Source organism: Gorilla gorilla, chromosome 6 (assembly GCF_029281585.2).
Source record: "Gorilla gorilla gorilla isolate KB3781 chromosome 6, NHGRI_mGorGor1-v2.1_pri, whole genome shotgun sequence".
In the NCBI taxonomy this organism is placed as follows: Eukaryota; Metazoa; Chordata; class Mammalia; order Primates; family Hominidae; genus Gorilla; species Gorilla gorilla.
This window is the reverse complement of record NC_073230.2, coordinates 96609001-96626567: the sequence shown is the minus strand read 5'-3', so window position 1 is coordinate 96626567 and position 17567 is coordinate 96609001. Positions and strand designations below refer to the sequence as shown.

Below are 17567 nucleotides of genomic sequence, written 5' to 3'. Positions count from 1 at the left end.
TGGCACATGCCTATAATCCCATCTAGTTGGGAGGCTGAGGCAGGAGAATCGCTTGAACCCTGGAGGCAGAGGTTGCAGTGAGCCAAGATCGCGCCATTGCACCGCAGCCTGGGCAACAAAAGCGAAACTCATCTCAACAACAACAACAACAAAAAAGACACATAAAAATGAGGAAAATAAAAACTGGGTTTACAGTGAAATTTCCTAATCTAAATGCCTTTTAAAAATGCATAAGCTTCATTATTACTTTAACTGATTTGGTCTATTCTTAACAAATCTTAATTAACAAATTACGAGGCAGGTGGATCACTTGAGGTCAGAAGTTCGAGACCAGCCTAGCAAACATGGTGAAACCCCCCGTATTAAAAACACAAAAATTAGGTGGGCTTGGTGGTTCATGCTTGTAATCCCAGCTACTTGAGAGGCTAAAGCAGGAGGACTGCTTGAACCTAGGAGGCAGAGGTTGTAGTGAGCCAAGATCACACCACTGCATCCAGCCTGGGTGACAGAGCAAGACTCTGTCTCAAAAAACAAAACAAAATGAAACAAATCAGATTTGATTTTTATTAGCTTCCTATTATAAACTAAAAAGCTGTTCATCCCATTTAAATGTGTTAAATATGCCAAAAAATAACGATAAACCTGTATTTTATAATGACTTACAGTTAGAAAAAGGAGCACCATAAACTAACTTCTAACTGAAGAGCTCTAAAGTGGGATTGAAAAGGGTCTGACCCACCTACTTCTGCTGTCACCTGTGCACATAGTGCCAGGAGGTCAACCCACCTGCCTGCCACCAGCACCTGCAAACTCCAGAGGTGGGCTTGGAGAGAAGCCTGCCCTGCCCACCACTGCCACCAGCACACATTGTCTAGGGTCCTGAGGACAAGCCTGCTCTGCCCACTGCCACTGTCAACTGTGCCTAAGCATGCCATCTAAGGGCCTGAGGACTGACTCAACTAGCACGCTGCTGCCATTGCCTGCATACATCATCAGAGGGCCTGACGACAGGCCTGTTCTGCCTGCTGTTGGTGCCTGTGCATTTCATCTGGGGCCTTAAGTATTGTTATGCTCTGCCTATGCCTGCTGGCGCCCACATGTACTATCTAGGGGCCTGAGGAAAGGCATGCCCTGCCTACTGGCACAACTACTAGTGCCTGAGCACTGGCCTACCTGGAGTCACAGACCCCAGAAAAGCCTACTACAGCCTTCATTAACAACCACAGTCTAAGCCACTGAGGGACTCTCAGACACCGCCAATGCTCATTAAAGCTGAAGAAATCACAGGGAGACTATACTACTGCACTCACCCAGAATCAAAGCCAAAGCACCCTATCCAACCAACACTATAGCTACATCTACAGGAAAAAGTCTCTCCCTACAAAAGCCAATGCATAAAATAGGAAGAAGTGACATCAGATGTACAGATATAAACATAAGGATACAAAAAACATTGAAAAGCAAGAAAACATGACACCTTCAAAGGAAAACAATAATTCTTCAGTAACAGATCCTCCCCCCAAATTTTGAAATGCCTAACAAAAAAATCAAAATAATGACATTAAAGAAACTCAGTGTGACTTAAGACATGTAAGATAACAAAAGTACATAATCCTGGAATGGAAGAACTCAATAAATGAAATAAAAAGCACAACTGAGAGCTTCAACAATAGACTAGATCAAGCAGAATAAAGAATTTGTAAACCCGAAGGCAGACAAAAAAAAAAAAAAGAAAGAAAGAAAGAAAAAATAAAAAGGAATGAAGAAAGCCAATGTGACATGTGGGGACACCATAAAGTGACCAAACATTTGAATTCTGAGATTTTAGAGGGAGAAGAAATGGAGAAAGACAAAGAAAACCTACTTGAAGAAATAATAGCTGAAAACTCCCTAAGTCTTGTAAGAGATGTAGACATCAAGATACAGGAAGCTCAAAGATACCCAAGCAGATCTGACCTAAAAAGGTCTTTCCCAAGGCATGTTATAGTCAAACTGTCAAAACTCAAAGACAAGAGAATTCTAAAAACCATAAGATAAATGCATCAGGTCACATATAAGGACACTGCCATCAAACAAACAACAGATTTCTCAGAAGAAACTACAGGCCAGAAGAGCCTGGGATGATGTGTTTAAAATGCTAAAAGTTAAAAAAAAAAAAAAGCTTTATATTAGGTTGGTGCAAAAATAACTGCGATTTTTGCCATTGTTATTAGATCTAAAGGGAAAGACAGACTCCAATACAATAATAGTTGGGGAATTCAACACCCCACTCTCAACACTGAATGGATCAAAATAAATTAACAAAGGAACACTGGATTTAAACTGCACTTTAGACTAAATGGATCTAACAGCCAGGTGCAGTGGCTCACGCCTGTAATCCCAGCACTCTGGGAGGCCGAGGTGGTTGGATCACCTGAGGCCAGGAGTTTGAGACCAGCGTGGGCAACATGGCTACACCTCGTCTCTACTAAAAGTACAAAAATTAGCCAGGTGTGGTGGCACGCGCCTGTAATCCCAGCTACTCAGGAGGCTAAGGCAGGATAATCGCTTGAACCCAGGAGGCAGAGGTTTTACAGTGAGCTGAAATTGCTCACTGCACTTCAGCCTAGGCGACAGAGCAGGACTCTGTCTCTAAAAAAAATAAACAAACAAATAAATAAATAAATGGATCTAACAGACATTTACAAAACATTTCATCCATCAGCTGCAGAACACACATTCTCCAGGACACACCATCTGTTAGGCCAAAAAACAAGTCCCAATAAATTTTGTAAAAGTATCTTCTCAGATCACAATGAAATAAAACTATAAATCAGTAACAAAAGAAATTTTGGGAACTGTACAAATAAAAGGAAATTAAACAACATGCTCCTGAATGACCACTGGGTCAATCAAAAAATTAAGAAGGAAATAAAAAAATTTCTCAAATGCAATGAAAATGAAAACACCATATACCAAAACCTAAGGGATGTAGCAAAAGCAGTGTAAGAGGAAAGTTTACTGCAATAAACATCTATGGCAAAAAAGTAGGAAGATCTCAAACACTTAACGATGCACCTCAAGGAACTAGAAAAGCAAGAAAAAACCAACCCTGAAATTAGCAGAAGGAAAGAAATAAGAAAGATCAGACCAGAACTAAAAGAAAGAAAGACTTAAAAAAAAAAAAGAAAAAAATTACAAAGGATCAACAAAATGAAAAGTCGGTTCTTCAAAAAGATAAAACGAGTAAACTGTTAGGTAGACTAACCAAGAGAGAAAGAAAATCCAAATAAACAAAATCATAAATGATAAAAGAGACATTATAACTGAGACCACAGAAATAACAAAGACTCCTTAGAGACTATTAGGTCCAATGATAGGCTAACAAATTGGAAAACCTAGAGGAAAAAGATAAATTCCTGGACACAGACAACCTACCAATATTGAACCAGGAAGGAAAAGAAAACTTCAACAGATAAATTCTTGGTAATGAGGTTGAATCAGGAACAAAAAGTCTCTCAATAAACAAAAACCAGATGACTTCACTGCTAAATTCTACCAAACCTATAATGAAGAACTAATACCAATTTTCTTAAAATGGCCCAAAAAACTGAAGAGGATTCTTCCTAACTCATTCAACGAGGCCAGCATCATTCCAATAACAAAACCAGACAAGGACGCAACAAAAAAAGAAAACAAGAGTCCAACAGTCCTGAAAAACATAGATGCAAAAATCATCCACCAAATACTACCAAACTGCGTCCAACAACACATCAAAAAGATAACACACCATGATCAAATGGGATTTATGCCCGGGAGGTGAGGATGATTCAACATATGCAAATTAATAAATGTGATACAATCAATAGAATGAAGGACAAAAACCATATAATAGTTTCAATAAGTGCAGAAAAAGAATTTCATGAAGTTCAATATCCTTTCGTGATGAAAAAAAAAACCTCTCAGCGAATTCACATAGAAGGAACATACTTCAATCAATAAAGGCCATATATATATGACAAACCCACAGCTAACATCATACTGAAAGGGGAAAAGCTGAAAGCCTTTCTTATAAGAACTAGAATAAGACAAGGATACCCCACTTTCAACCACTCTTAATCAACATAGTACTAGAAGTCCTAGAGAGAGCATCAGGTAAGAGAAAGAAATAAAAGCCATACAAATTGGTAAACAGGAAGTCAAACTGTCCCTCTCTGCAGATGACATGATCTTATATACAGAAAGACCTAGACTCTACCAAAAAACTAACAGACCAGATAAAAGAAATTCAATAAAGTTGCAGGACACAAAATTCACATACAAAAATAAGTGGCATTTCTATACACCAATAATGAACCAGCTGAAAAAGAAATCAAGAAAGCAATCTCATTTATTATAGCTAGTAAAAAAAATCAAATAATTGAGAATAAATCTAACTAAAAAAGTGAAAGACCTCTGTAATGAAAACTACAAAACACTGATGGAAGAAATTCAAGAGCACACAAAAAATTGGAAAGATATCCATGCTCATGGATTGGAAGAGTTAATATTGTTAAAATAGCAATATAGGCCAGGCGCGGTGGCTCATGCCTGTAATCCCAGCACTCTGGGAGGCCGAGGTGGGTGGATCACCTGAGGTCAGAAGTTCAAGACCAGCCTGGCCAACATAATGAAACCCTGTCTCTACTAAAAATACAAAAGAAAAAAAAATTAGCTGGGCATGGTGGTGCAAGCCTGTAATCCCAGCTACTTGGGAGGCCGAAGCAGGAAAACTGCTTGAACCCATGAGGTAGAGGTTGCAGTGAGCCGAGATCACGCCACCGCACTCCAACCTGGGCGATGAAGCAAGACTCTATCTCAAAATCAATCAATCAATAAATAAAAATAAAACAGCAATATTACCCAAAGCAATCAAGTAATTCAATGCAATCTTTATTGAAATACCAATGACATGCTTTACAGAAATAAAAAAAAATTCCAAAATTCATTTGGAATAACAAAAGATTCCAAATAGCCAAACCAATAGTGAGAAAAAAAGAACAGCTGGAGGCATCACACTACCTAATTTCAAAAAATAAACTACACAAACCTACAGTAACCAAACAGCATGATGTTATTGTAAATACAGATCTCAATGGAACACAGAACCCAGAAATAAATCCATGTATTTACAGCCAACTCATTTTCAACAAAGGTGCCAAGAACAAACATTGGGGAAAAAAACACCCTGTTCAATAAATGGTGTTGGAAAAATTGGATACCCACATGCACAAGAATAAAACTAGACTCCATCTCTCACCATATACAGAAATCAAGTCAATATGGATAAAAAACCTAAATGTAAGACCTGAGCCTATAAAACTAGTAGAAGAAAACATAAGGGAAATGCTTCTGGACATTGGTCTAGGCAAAGATTTTATGGTTAAGACTTCAAAAGCATAGGCAACAAAAACAAAAACAGACAAATGGGACTATTTAAACTATTAAGCTTCTGCACAGCTAACGTAACAATCGACAGAGTGAAGAGACAATGTGGTGAATGGGAGACAGTATTTTCAAACTGTTCATTAGACTAGGGACTAATATCCAAAATTTACAAGGAATCAAACAATTCAACAGCAAACAAACATATCCCATTATAAAGTAGGCAATGATTAGAATAGACATTTCTCAAAAGAAGACAAACAAATGGCCAAGAAGTATATTAAAAAATGCGTACCACGAGTAATCTCATCAGGGAAGTTCAAGTCAAAACCACAGTGACATTTCATCCCACCCCAGTTAGAATGGCTATTATCAAAATGACAAAAACATAACAAATGCTGGTGAGGATGCAGAGAGAAGGGAACTTTTATACAGAGTAAGTGGGAATATAAACTAGAAGAGCCATTATGGAAAACAGTATAGAGGTTTCTCAAAAACTAAAAATAAAACTACCATATGAACCAGCAATCTCACTACTGAGTATTCTTCCAAAGGAAAGAAAATCAGTGGGATCCTGCAACCCCATGTTGACTGCAGCACTATTCACAATAGCAAAGATATGGAATCAACCTAAGTGTCTCCCAACAGATGAATGAATAAAGAAAACGTGGTATATATGCACAATGAAATATTATTCAGCCATAAAAAAGAATGAAATCTTGTCATTCGCAACAACATGAATGGAATTGGGGGTCATTTTGTTAAGTGAAATCAGCCAGGCACAGAAAGTCAAATACCCTATGTTCTCATATATGTGAGACGTTGATGTCAAGGAGGTAGAGAGTTGAATGATGATTACCAGAGCTGGGAAGGGTAGGGTAGGGAGGAATAAGGAGACGGTCAGTTAATGGGTACAAACATACAGTTAGATAGAATGAATAAGTTGCCGTGTTTCATAGTACACTAGGGTGACTATAGTTAATAATTTATTGTATATTTCAAAATAGCTAAGAGATGAGTTGAAATGTTCCCAATACAAAGAAATGATAAATATTTAAGGTGATGAAATTTCCTAATTACCCTGATTTGATCATTACATATTGTATGCATGTATCAAAATACGACATGTACCTCATAAATATGTACAACTACTATGTATCAATTAAAAAAACAAGTGGGACCCAGTGGTTCATGCTTGTAATCCCAGCACTTTGGGAAGCTGAGGCAGGAGGATCATTTGAGGCCAGGAGTTTGAGACCAAACTGTGCAACATAACAAGATCCTGTCTCTGAAAGAAAACAAAAAAAAAAAACAACAAAAAAAAAAGCCAGGCATGGTGTTATGTGCCTGTAGTCCCAGCTACTCAGGAGGCTGAGGTAGGAGGATTGCTTGAGTCCATGAGTTCAAAGCTGCAGTGAGCTATGATTGCACCACTGAACCCCAGCCTGGGGAACACAGTGAGACCCTGTCTCAAAAAATAAATACATAAATAAAAAAATGTTTAAATGTGAAAAACAAAAAACAATAAAGAAGCTCTGAAGTATTCTAGTGGATATTCAATCCATTCCATACTTCATCCTGCTCCCCAAAAGGTTCTTGTACTAATTCTAATTTTTCAAAGTGAATCCCTTGTGTCACATATAATATTTTTCTTTTTTTCATCTTTTTCAATTAACCTAACAAATGTTTTAAACAGGCAACATAATCACACAGTTAAAACTTTCAAGTTGCAAAATGGCATTGTTATGGACTGAATGTTTGTGTCCTGCCTCCCAAAATTGAAATCCTAACTCTTAAAGTGATGGTATTGGGAGGTAGAGCCTTTGAGAAGTAATTATGCCATAATTTATGAGAGCAGGGCCCACATGAATGGGATTCATGCCTTTATAAAAGGGACCCCAAGATAACTCCCTCATTCTTTCTGCCATATGAGGCTACAAGGAGATGTCAGCAGTCTCCAACCCAGAAAAACGCTCTCACTAGAATCCAACCCCGCTAGCACGCTGATCTCAGACTTCCAGTTTCTAGAACTGTGAGAAATAAAACTTCTGTTGTTCATAAGCCAATCAGTCTATAGGGCTTTGTTATAGTGGCCTGAACTAGATAGGTATGTAATGAAAAGTTTCCCTCCTTACTTTTATTCCCAGTTACCTGGTTCCCTTCTCTAAAGGCTTCAAGAAATATTTTATGCATATACAAGCAATATGTATTTATGTAAAAATCATCCTCATTTCCTCCCATTTTATTAGCAAGAGTAGGCAGCATATTACATATTGTTCAGCACCTTGCTTTTTCACTAAATATATCTTGCAGATCATTCTACACAAAAATACTCTTTATTCTTTTTTATGGCTGAAGGGTATTCTAATGCAGAAATGTAATATAATATTAACGCCTTACTGACAGTGATTTAGTGTCCCCCTTCATCTTATGTAATGAATGAGTTGCAATAAACAGTCTTGTATATATGCCATTTCTAAATTCTTCATGTAGGTTGGTACTGTTGTTTTAAGTATTATATGATATGATTGGTAAAAAAGAGCTGAAAATCTACCTTAGTTTCCATGTTGAGGAGATGAAGTCCTTTTATATTCACTCCTACATACACAGGGATGACTTTATGATTGCTGGGGCTTGCCTTTGTAAATATCTGTCCTGTGAAAAATGCTGCTCCATAAGTAGGAATTTCCCAGCAATTCTGTAAGAACATGCGCTGAAGGTGATGCATTTCTTTACTGACACCTTCACTTGTACTGAGATTCTAAAAACAAACAAGGTAAATTAAAAATAAAAGAGATATGAAAGGAAAATGTACCATTGATAATCCAAATAGTTCAACTAAGCAGTTTCTAAAATCAAGATTGCCCCTAAAGAATAAAATTATGGCACATTGTATCAGGAGTACTTTTTCTCTTGTGATGTTACTATTAAAAAAAAAATTGAGGTCTAAAAATACTGTCTATGTTTTTGGGTTTTAATTGCTTCACGGGCATGGATAGTATATTTCAGATTTTTATCTTTAGTCCTTACCACAGTATTTGGCATGTTGAAGGTATTCAGTAAAAGATTATATATTGCTAAAAATAAAAATATCTTGCTACTTTCAATTTCAAGCATTGTGAACTAGAAGATACATTTTTAATTTTAGGACTATAAATTTAATCTACCTCTGTTTAAAATATTAATAACACTAACAAAGTTTCAACTAGCCTATAAAATGTCTTTTCATTTCTATTAAACAGCTTACCTTGTATTCATGAAGTATACGATTTGTCCAGTGAGGTGCCTTACTTTTCAGTTTGGTAACAGGTACGATGGATTTTAGATTTTCTTCACTGTAAGCACACATGCCAACATCCTTTAAATAAATCATCTTTAGTAGCTAAAGTATAGTAATCATTCTGTTACAAATGGCTTTCAGTAACGTAATTTTTAACCTGAAAAATATTTTGCTGTAAAATATCAGAGAACTCTAAAAATGTTAAGCAAAAAGCCATAAATCTCATATTATCAATTTAGATAAATGTTTCTTCTTTCAATAACCAGAAAATATTTTTGAAAATTGAAAACCACAATAATCAAATTCAGATATGCTTAAAACCTCAGTGTTTTCTCTCAAAGACTGAACATAAAACTAGTTTTTATGGTGGGATTCTTAAGTACATCTGCCTTATAAAATGTTTTACTACTTATTCGAGTCAGGTTTTAGTGAACTTATTTAAGCATAAAGAAAGATAAAGAAAAAATATAAAGTATATCAAGCTATAGTCAAATATAAGAAAAGTAAAATTGGAGAGTATAACTTTAATAAAGAATGCTTTAGTATAATGTTTTCTTTTCTCATTCTATGTCTTATATTATTTAATTCCAAACCAATGTAATGTATAAATATTTTCTAATAACATTTTTAAACTTTCTTGGTTAAACAGAATCTTAAGCATAGCACAAGACCATGCATAATATTAAATACTTACTTTAGGAAACCTTGCTTGTGTTTTTTACTCTCATAATTTCCACAGACTATTTGCAAAAGCAGACTTGCCAATGTTATCAGCTTAGCATCAGGAGCTGTATAAAAGCCCTTCAATAAATTATATCTGGCTTCATCAAAGAGAATTAGAATAGCTAGTGGGTCTTCAATCTTAAAGGAAAAAGTATAATTTGGTTATTAGGCTACAATTTCTTTTTACAAATGAACAACTTAATATGGGAAAAGCAAAAGCTACGTATTTGTATATAAATGAGCTGTTACTGTTTTGAGCAGAGGTTGGCAAACATTTTTTTGTTAAGGCCCAGAGAGTAGTATTTTAAGCTTTGTAAGCTATATAATCACTGTTGCAACTAATCAACTCTGGCACTGTAGCACAAAGAAAGCCACAGGTGATACATCAACAAATGGGTATGGCAGTGTTCTAATAACACTTTATGCAGGAATACTGAAATATAAATTTCAAAAAATTTCGCTGATAGGAAATATTGTTCTATTTTTTTAACAATCAAATAACATAAAAAAAAATCTTGTGAGGTATACAAAAATTGGCAAAATATGGCTATAAGCTATAGTTTGCTAACCTGGTTGTCTAACAAATATTATCATCAGTTTATAAATATGGATAATTTTTAGCAAAATTTTACCTAAATTTTTGTATGACGGAAACATTTTTCTATTAACTATGCTTCATACAATACAGTAGTGGACTTCAAAGAAGATAAAAGGAAGTATCTTAATTTCCAAAGGACAAATGCATTTTTAAAAAGCCTGTTGTAAGACATTTTAAATTTTGACTAAAAAGACTTTGCACTTTCAAATATTAATAATATTCAAGAAGAGTAAATTTTTGTTTTGTTTTTTGAGACAGGGTCTTGCTCTGCCAGCCAGGCTGGAGTGCGGTGGCATGAACATGGCCCACTGCAGCCTCGACCTTGTGGGCTCAAGCTATCTACCTGACTCAGTCTCCCAAGTAGCTGGGACAAGTGGTGTGCAACACCATGCCTGGCTAATTTTTAAATTTTTTGAAGACAGAAGGTCTTGCCATGTTGCCTATGCTGGGCTCAAGCAGTCCTCTCACCTTGGCCTCCCAAAGTGTTGGGACTACAGGTGTTAGCCACTGCACCTGGCCTAGATCTTTTTTTTTTTTAAACTATAAAGTTTATCCAATAAGATTAATAAAGATTTGAGAAATCCTAGCCTACAGAATATATTCCTACTTGTACAAAGTCACCGGTTATAAAGTTTCTGAATAAATACTTAAAGTATTTCCAAATACAATTCACAACGATCCCAAACTTGAATAAAAATGATTTTTGCGGCCAGGCACGGTGGTTCACGCCTGTAATCCTAGCACTTTGGGAGGCCGAGGTGGGCGGATCACAAGGCCAGGAGATCGAGACCATGCTGGCTAACACGGTGAAACCCCGTCTCTACTAAAAATACAAAAAATTAGCCAGGCATGGTGGCAGGCGCCTGTAGTCCCAGCTACTCGGGAGGCTGAGGCAGGAGAATGGCGTGAAGCTGGGAGGCGGAGCTTGCAGTGAGCCGAAATTGCACCAGTGCACTCCAGCCTGGGTGACAGAGAGAGACTCCGTCTCAAAAAAAAAAAAGATTTTTGCAACATTAACTGAAATAATACTATTTTTCTATCTTAAAATACTCTATATTATTAAATATTAATAATACTCTATTTATTTAAAATTAAAATACTCTATTATTAAATATAAAAAACAAACAATTTCATGGGGAAAAAATGAAGGGGACTGTTCTAAATTAAAAGAGACTGAAGAGACATCCAAATATAAAGCATGAGCCTTGACTAGATCCTGGGGCTGGGAGGTATAAAAGTATTTCGAAACAACTGGGAAACATCTGAATTTGAATCAGATATTATGTAATTATGGAATTATTAATTTTATTAGGTTGGAAATGTTATTGTGGTAGGTACAGATGTCCTTATTCTTAGAAGATGCACGTCAAAATACGTAGGAATGACACCTGCAACTCAGTTTAAAATGGTTCACAAAGAAAGTAAATACACTAAACCAAATTGTTAACAACTTGTGATCTAATGAATGGTAAATGGTGTAAACTGTATTACTTTTTAATATGCCTATGGCTTTTCGAATTTCTCAAAATAAAATGGAAAAAGACTGAATGAAAGCGTATTTTCTAATAAAAACTGACATCGTATATTTGAAGAATATGAGTAGATAATAACAGTTACAATTTCCAATACCATGTTCAATGAGTTTTAGTCACCATTTTTTCGTTTCTAATGAAATCAGGATGTTTTCATCCTAAAAGGATGATGCTAAACAGTAAGTGTAATTCTGTTTTTCAGATGGTACAAACAGGAATTTCTTAATTATATAATGAGTGAAAGAACACAACTGCCTTACCAGATTATCATGACATTCTGGTTTACCATAAGAACTTACTAAGCCTTGCTTCCTTTTTACTTGAGTCTCCTTTATTTTATAATTATGCAATTTATTTATCACCCAAGTATTATCATTACTGCTCCTTTTCTCTACCAGTGAACTATTACAATATTACTTGGGAGGAGAAGGCAGACTGAGTATACTTAGATTATATGCAGATTTTATAGCTATCATACTTTTTTTAAGTTATAGGGTAAAACAGATATAACATTTGTCATTTGAACCGTTTTAAAGTGTGAAATTCAGTGGCATTAATTATGTTCACAACGCTGTGCTACCATCACTACTATCTAGTTCCACATAGTTTATATCACCCCAAAGAGAAATTCTGTTAACTGGTAAGAACTTCCCACCCCTCCCCTAGCCCAGCACCTCTGATAACCTCCAATCTATTTTTTCCCTTTATGCCTTTGCCTATTCTAGATTACTTGATATAAGTAGAATTAAATATTTGTTCTTTTGTGTCTGGTTTATTTAGTATGTTTTCAAGGTTCACTCATGTTGTCACATGTATCATAACTTCATTCCTTTGTATCAGTGAATAATACTCTATTTGTATATATAGATCACATTTTGTTTGTCCACTCATCTGTTGATGGACACTTAGGGTGCCTCTACCCTTTTGGTTACTATGAATAATGCTGCAGTGACATACAAATATGTTTGAGTGCTTGTTTTCAATTATTTCAGGCATATATCTAGGAGTGGAATTGCTGGATCATACGGTAATTCTATTTTTAGATTTTTGAAGAACCACTGTTTTCCACAGTGGCTGCACCATTTTACATTCCCACCTGCAACGTACCAGGGTTCCAATTTCTATACATTTTTACCAACTCATTATTTTCTGTTTTGTTTTTTATAGCCATCCTAGTGTGTGTGGTTTCTCACTGAGGTTTTAATTTGCATTTCCCTAATAACTAATGATGCTGAGCATCTTTTCATGTGTTTGTTGGCTATTTATATATTCAAGTCCTTCGACCTATTTTATTTACAGACAGGGTCTTGCTCTTTCATCCAGCCTAGAGTACAGTGGATGATCATAACTAACTGCAGCCTTGAACTCCTGGGTTCAAGAGATCCTCCTGTCTCACTCTCCTGAGAAGCTAGAACTACAGGTGTGTGCCACCACGCCAGGCTATTAAAAAAAAACAAAAACAAAAACAACAAAAAAACTTTTTTGTAGAGACAGGGTCTCACTATGCAGCCAGGCTGGTCTCAAATTCCTGGCCTCAAGTGAGCCTCCCACCTCATCCTTCCAAAGCACTGGGATTACAGAAGTGAACCACCACGCCTGGCCTACGTTTTTTTTTTTTTTTTTTTGAGATAGTCTTGCTCTATTATGCAGGCTGGTGTGCAGTCGTGCGATACTGGCTCATTGTAACCTCTCCCTCCCAGACTCAAGCAACCTTCCCACCTCAGTCTCCTGAGTAGCTAGTACTACAGTGTGTGCCACCATGCCTGGCTAATTTTTTAAGTTTTTTATAGAGATGAAGTCTCATTATGTTGCCCAGGCAGGTCTCAAATTCCTGGGTTCCCATGATCCTCCCATCTCAGCCTCCCAAAGTGCTGAGATTACAGATGTAAGCTACTGCACCGAACCCTGATCATTTTTAATTGGGTTATTGGCCTTTTTATTGTTGAGTTGTAGGAGTTCTTTATATATTCTGGATAGTAAACCCTTATCTATGATTTGCTAATATTTTCTCCCATTCTGTTGCTTTTCACTTTCTTAATAATGTCCTTTAAAGCACAAAAGTCTTTGATTTTGATGAAGTTTAACTTACCCAATATTTCTTTTGTTGTTCATGCTTTTGTTGTCATATCTGACTCCACTGCCTAATCCAAGGTCATGAAGATTTATCCCTTTGTTTTCTTCTATGAGTTTTATGGTTTTAGCACTTATATTTAGGTCACTGATGCATTTTATTTTTATTATTATAATATTTGAGATGAAGTCTCACTTTGTCACCCAGGCTGGAGTACAGTGGTGTGATCTTGGCTCACTGCCCCCTCCGCCTCCCGGGTTCATGCAATTCTCATGCCTCAACCTTCTAAGTAGCTGGGACTACAGAGGTGAACCACCATGGCTGGCTAATTTTTTGTATTTTTAGAAGAGATGGGGTTTTGCCATGTGGGCCAGGCTGGTCTAGAACTCCTGTCCTCAAGTGATCCACCCGCCTCAGCCTCCAAAAGTGCTGGGATTACAGGTGTGAGCTACCACACCCAGCCATTTTAACTTTTTATATGGCATGAGGTTGGGGTCCAATTTCCTACTTTTGCAATGTGAACTTACAGTTATACCAGCACCATCTGTTGAAGAGACTATTCTTTCTCCATTAGATGAACCTGGTAGCCTTGTCAAAAGTCTACTGGCTGTATATGTATGGGTTTATTTCTCAAAACTCCATTCTATTCCATTGGTCTGTATGTTTATCCTTATGCTAGAGTACCACAGTGCTTTTGATTACTTAGCTTTGTGGTGTGCTTTGAAATTGAGTAATGTCAATCTCTCAACTTCATTCTTCTTAAGATTGCTTTGGCTATTTGAGGCCCCTTGCAATTCTTGTGGATTTGAGGACTGTCTGTTCCACTTTCACAAAAAAAGCTATTGGAATACTGTTAGGGACTGCATTAAATCTGTAGATCACTTTGCTAGTAGTGACATCTTAACGACCCTAACTATTCCTATCACTGAACATGGAGATGTCTTTCCAGTTATCAGGTCTTATTTTTCAGCAATGTTTTATAGTTTTCAGTGTACAAGTCTTGAACTTCTGTTAAATTTATTCCTGGGTGTTTTATTCTTAGATGCTATTTTAATGGACTTCTTAATCTCTTTCTTGTATTATTCTTTGCTGGTATATAGACAACAGATTGTGTGTGTTCAGCTTATACCTTGAAACTTCGCTGAATTAATTTATTAGCTCTAGCTTTCTTGTGGATTCTTTGGGAGTTCCTATGTATACGTCATTTGCCAAAAACTAAGGTCTTGATTATTGGTGAAAGTGGACATCCTAATTTTGTACCTTATCTTAGGGGGACAGTTTTCAGTCTTTTACCATTGAATATGATATTAGCTGTGGGTTTTTCGTGAACACCCTTTATCATGCTGAGAAGTTCGCTTGTATTCCTAGTTTTCTGAGAGTTTTTTAAATCATGAAAGGGTGTTGGATTTTGTCAAATGCCTTTCTGCATCAATTAAGATGATCATGTGTTTTCTTCCCTCCCTTTCATTCTATTAATGTGATTCTAACACATTTTTAACAAATAATGAAGTCCTTAGTTTTTGGTAAATTTCATAAGCAATTTTTATGTGACTCCTAGTATATTTGGCTGAGAGGAGCTACTCTATCTTTGGCTTGATAATATAAAAGGAGCAATATATATAGTTATGTACAAAATGTTTACCAAGTTTGGACATGGCTGTTGAAATTTTCTTGTGCTAAAATTTGTTTTAACTGTGTTTGTTTAATATTCCCTGAGAATAAAGAATTAAGAAATGTATTCTATTTTTTTCTTCACTAACATTGTAAGACTGTGAAACAATTTCACCATATTTAGATTATCATGCCTAATTTAAGCTGTTATAATCTCTCCCTTGTCCATTCATCCTTCTTTTTTTTTTTTTTTTTTTTTTGAGATGGAATCTCATTCTGTCTTCCAGGCTGGAGTGCAGTGGCACGATCTTGGCTCACTGCAACCTCCGCCTCCCAGGTTCAAGCAATTCTCTGCCTTGGCCTCCCAAGTAGCTGGGATTACAGGCGCCCGCCACCATGCCTAATTTTTGTATTTTTAGTAGAGACGGGGTTTCACCATCTTGGCCGGGCTGGTCTTGAATTCCTGACCTCGTGATCCACCCGCCTTGGCCTCCCAAAGTGCTGGGATTACAGGCATGAGCCACTGTGCCTGGCCCATTCATCCTTCTTATGGCATTATGTCACTTCTTCCTCTCTAAAATCCACAGTAGTTCAAATCCAAATATACTTGTCTGGACAGACTTCTTTTTATCAAATGTAAATACTATTCTCATTTTTTACTATGTATAGAGTTCTCTGTTTGAGTTAAGATGAGCTACTTAGGCTAGGCACAGTGGCTCACGCTTGTAATCCCAGCACTTTCGGAGGCCAAGGTGGGCAGATCACTCGAAGCCAAGAGTTCAAGACCAGCCTGGCCAACATGGCAAAACCCCATCTCTGCTAAAAACACAAAATAAATTAGCTGAGTGTGGTGGCACACGCCTATAATCCCAACTAGTTGGGAGGCTGAGGCACGAGAACTGCTTAAACCTGGGAGGTGGAGATTGTAGTGAGCCGAGATTGTGCCACTCCAGCCTGGGAGACAGAGCAAGACTCAGTCTCAAAAAAAAAAGATGAGCCACTTATGGACTGTTGAGAATGACTTTTGCATTGTTCCCTTTGCAAGTATAATCTTATCCACCCAGGATGTTCTCTTCCACACCAGTGTTTCTCTTTCTTCCTTCAAAATGTATACAACTGATTAGCCCTTTATTAAGTTTATCCTTGACAGTGTACTTCCTAACTAGTCTAAACAATTTTTTTTCCTGTATAATTTGGCTCCACATCTGATTGCTAATTTTCTTTAGGATAGCTCCCTATTTCTTTTGTATTCTTAAGACAATGGGAGTGAAAATGAAAAATCCCAACCAAGGGCTTTGTAAGTAGATCAACTGAAACTCCGCCAATTATCACAGGGATGTAAGGATCGATTTAAGGATGTAAGCACAATTTCTGCCTCTAGTGCTTACAATAGAAACTCAACAGATTTTGTGCATTTAAATAACTGTAAATAAGATTTCCAAGCAAACCTGTTTTTCAACTTCCAAAGGAAGTCTCACATCTCTTCTTAGAAAAAGCTGAGGTGTTTCCCTTTGAGGATCCAGATTAGTCAATTCAGCAAGTATTTCTGGCCAGTCACGAACATGTTGCAAGGGTTTATGATATGGTTTGAGTTGAAGGCCTGAAAAACATCATTTCTTTTATAAATGATAATGTAAAAAGTCAATTATATCAATGCATAGAAACTTTGTATTAAACTGTCTGCACTTCTGTACTGAATAATCACAAATTAAATTTAAATCTAAAATTAACACTTTAATCAATATGACTACCCAATTTGTGGTTAACTGCTTATTATCAAGAATATAATAATTATTAAAAATAATTCTTACATAAAATTTATCAAATGTATATGAAATCCTTAATTCCATTATAGCCTATTTAATTATGACATAAGTAGAATTCCTAGTTAAAAAGATACAACTAAGCCATTAAATAACCAATCACATCAATCAAATTCGTTATGTATGTGTAATACTTTGAGGTACAAATATATAGTCATTAGGTTGATTTTAAATAAAAAGGTTGATTTTAAATAGAAAACTAATGTAAGAGAAAAGAACATTTGTATTATTTCAAAATGAACACAAAAAATAAAGGCAAGTTGCATTAGCACAACATTTAATGGCATTCAAATCAAATGCCATTGCCATAGAAGAAAAGTTTTGTTTTTTAATTATTAAAAAATGCTTTGAATGAAGCAGGGAAGGGGGTGGGCAGGGACTTACCTGTTTCAGCAGTTTGAACACTAATAATTTATATAAAAGAGAAGAACATTGTATTATTTCAAAATTTAAGAGTCAAGAATAAAAAGAAGTTGTATTTTCTACCAACCCACTCCCAAAAAGGAATAATGAGGTTTACTATAAC

General features: G+C 36.2%; 2 protein-coding genes across 51 annotated transcripts in view; one reads left to right on the top strand and one right to left on the bottom strand.

Moving 5' to 3' along the window:
• ANKIB1 (ankyrin repeat and IBR domain containing 1) overlaps positions 1–17567 on the top strand; it is a 264755-nt gene that overhangs the window by 68810 nt on the left and 178378 nt on the right. The window lies entirely within an intron of this gene.
• KRIT1 (KRIT1 ankyrin repeat containing) overlaps positions 1–17567 on the bottom strand; it is a 46152-nt gene that overhangs the window by 5206 nt on the left and 23379 nt on the right. For all 50 annotated transcript variants that reach the window (XM_019031206.4, XM_019031196.4, XM_055346605.2 and 47 more), the window contains 4 exons: positions 16667–16818; positions 9378–9544; positions 8651–8738; positions 7958–8164 (listed from right to left, as the gene is read on the bottom strand). In XM_019031206.4, the coding sequence (XP_018886751.2) occupies positions 7958–8164; positions 8651–8738; positions 9378–9544; positions 16667–16818 (614 nt within the window). The remainder of the gene's footprint in view (positions 1–7957; positions 8165–8650; positions 8739–9377; positions 9545–16666; positions 16819–17567) is intronic.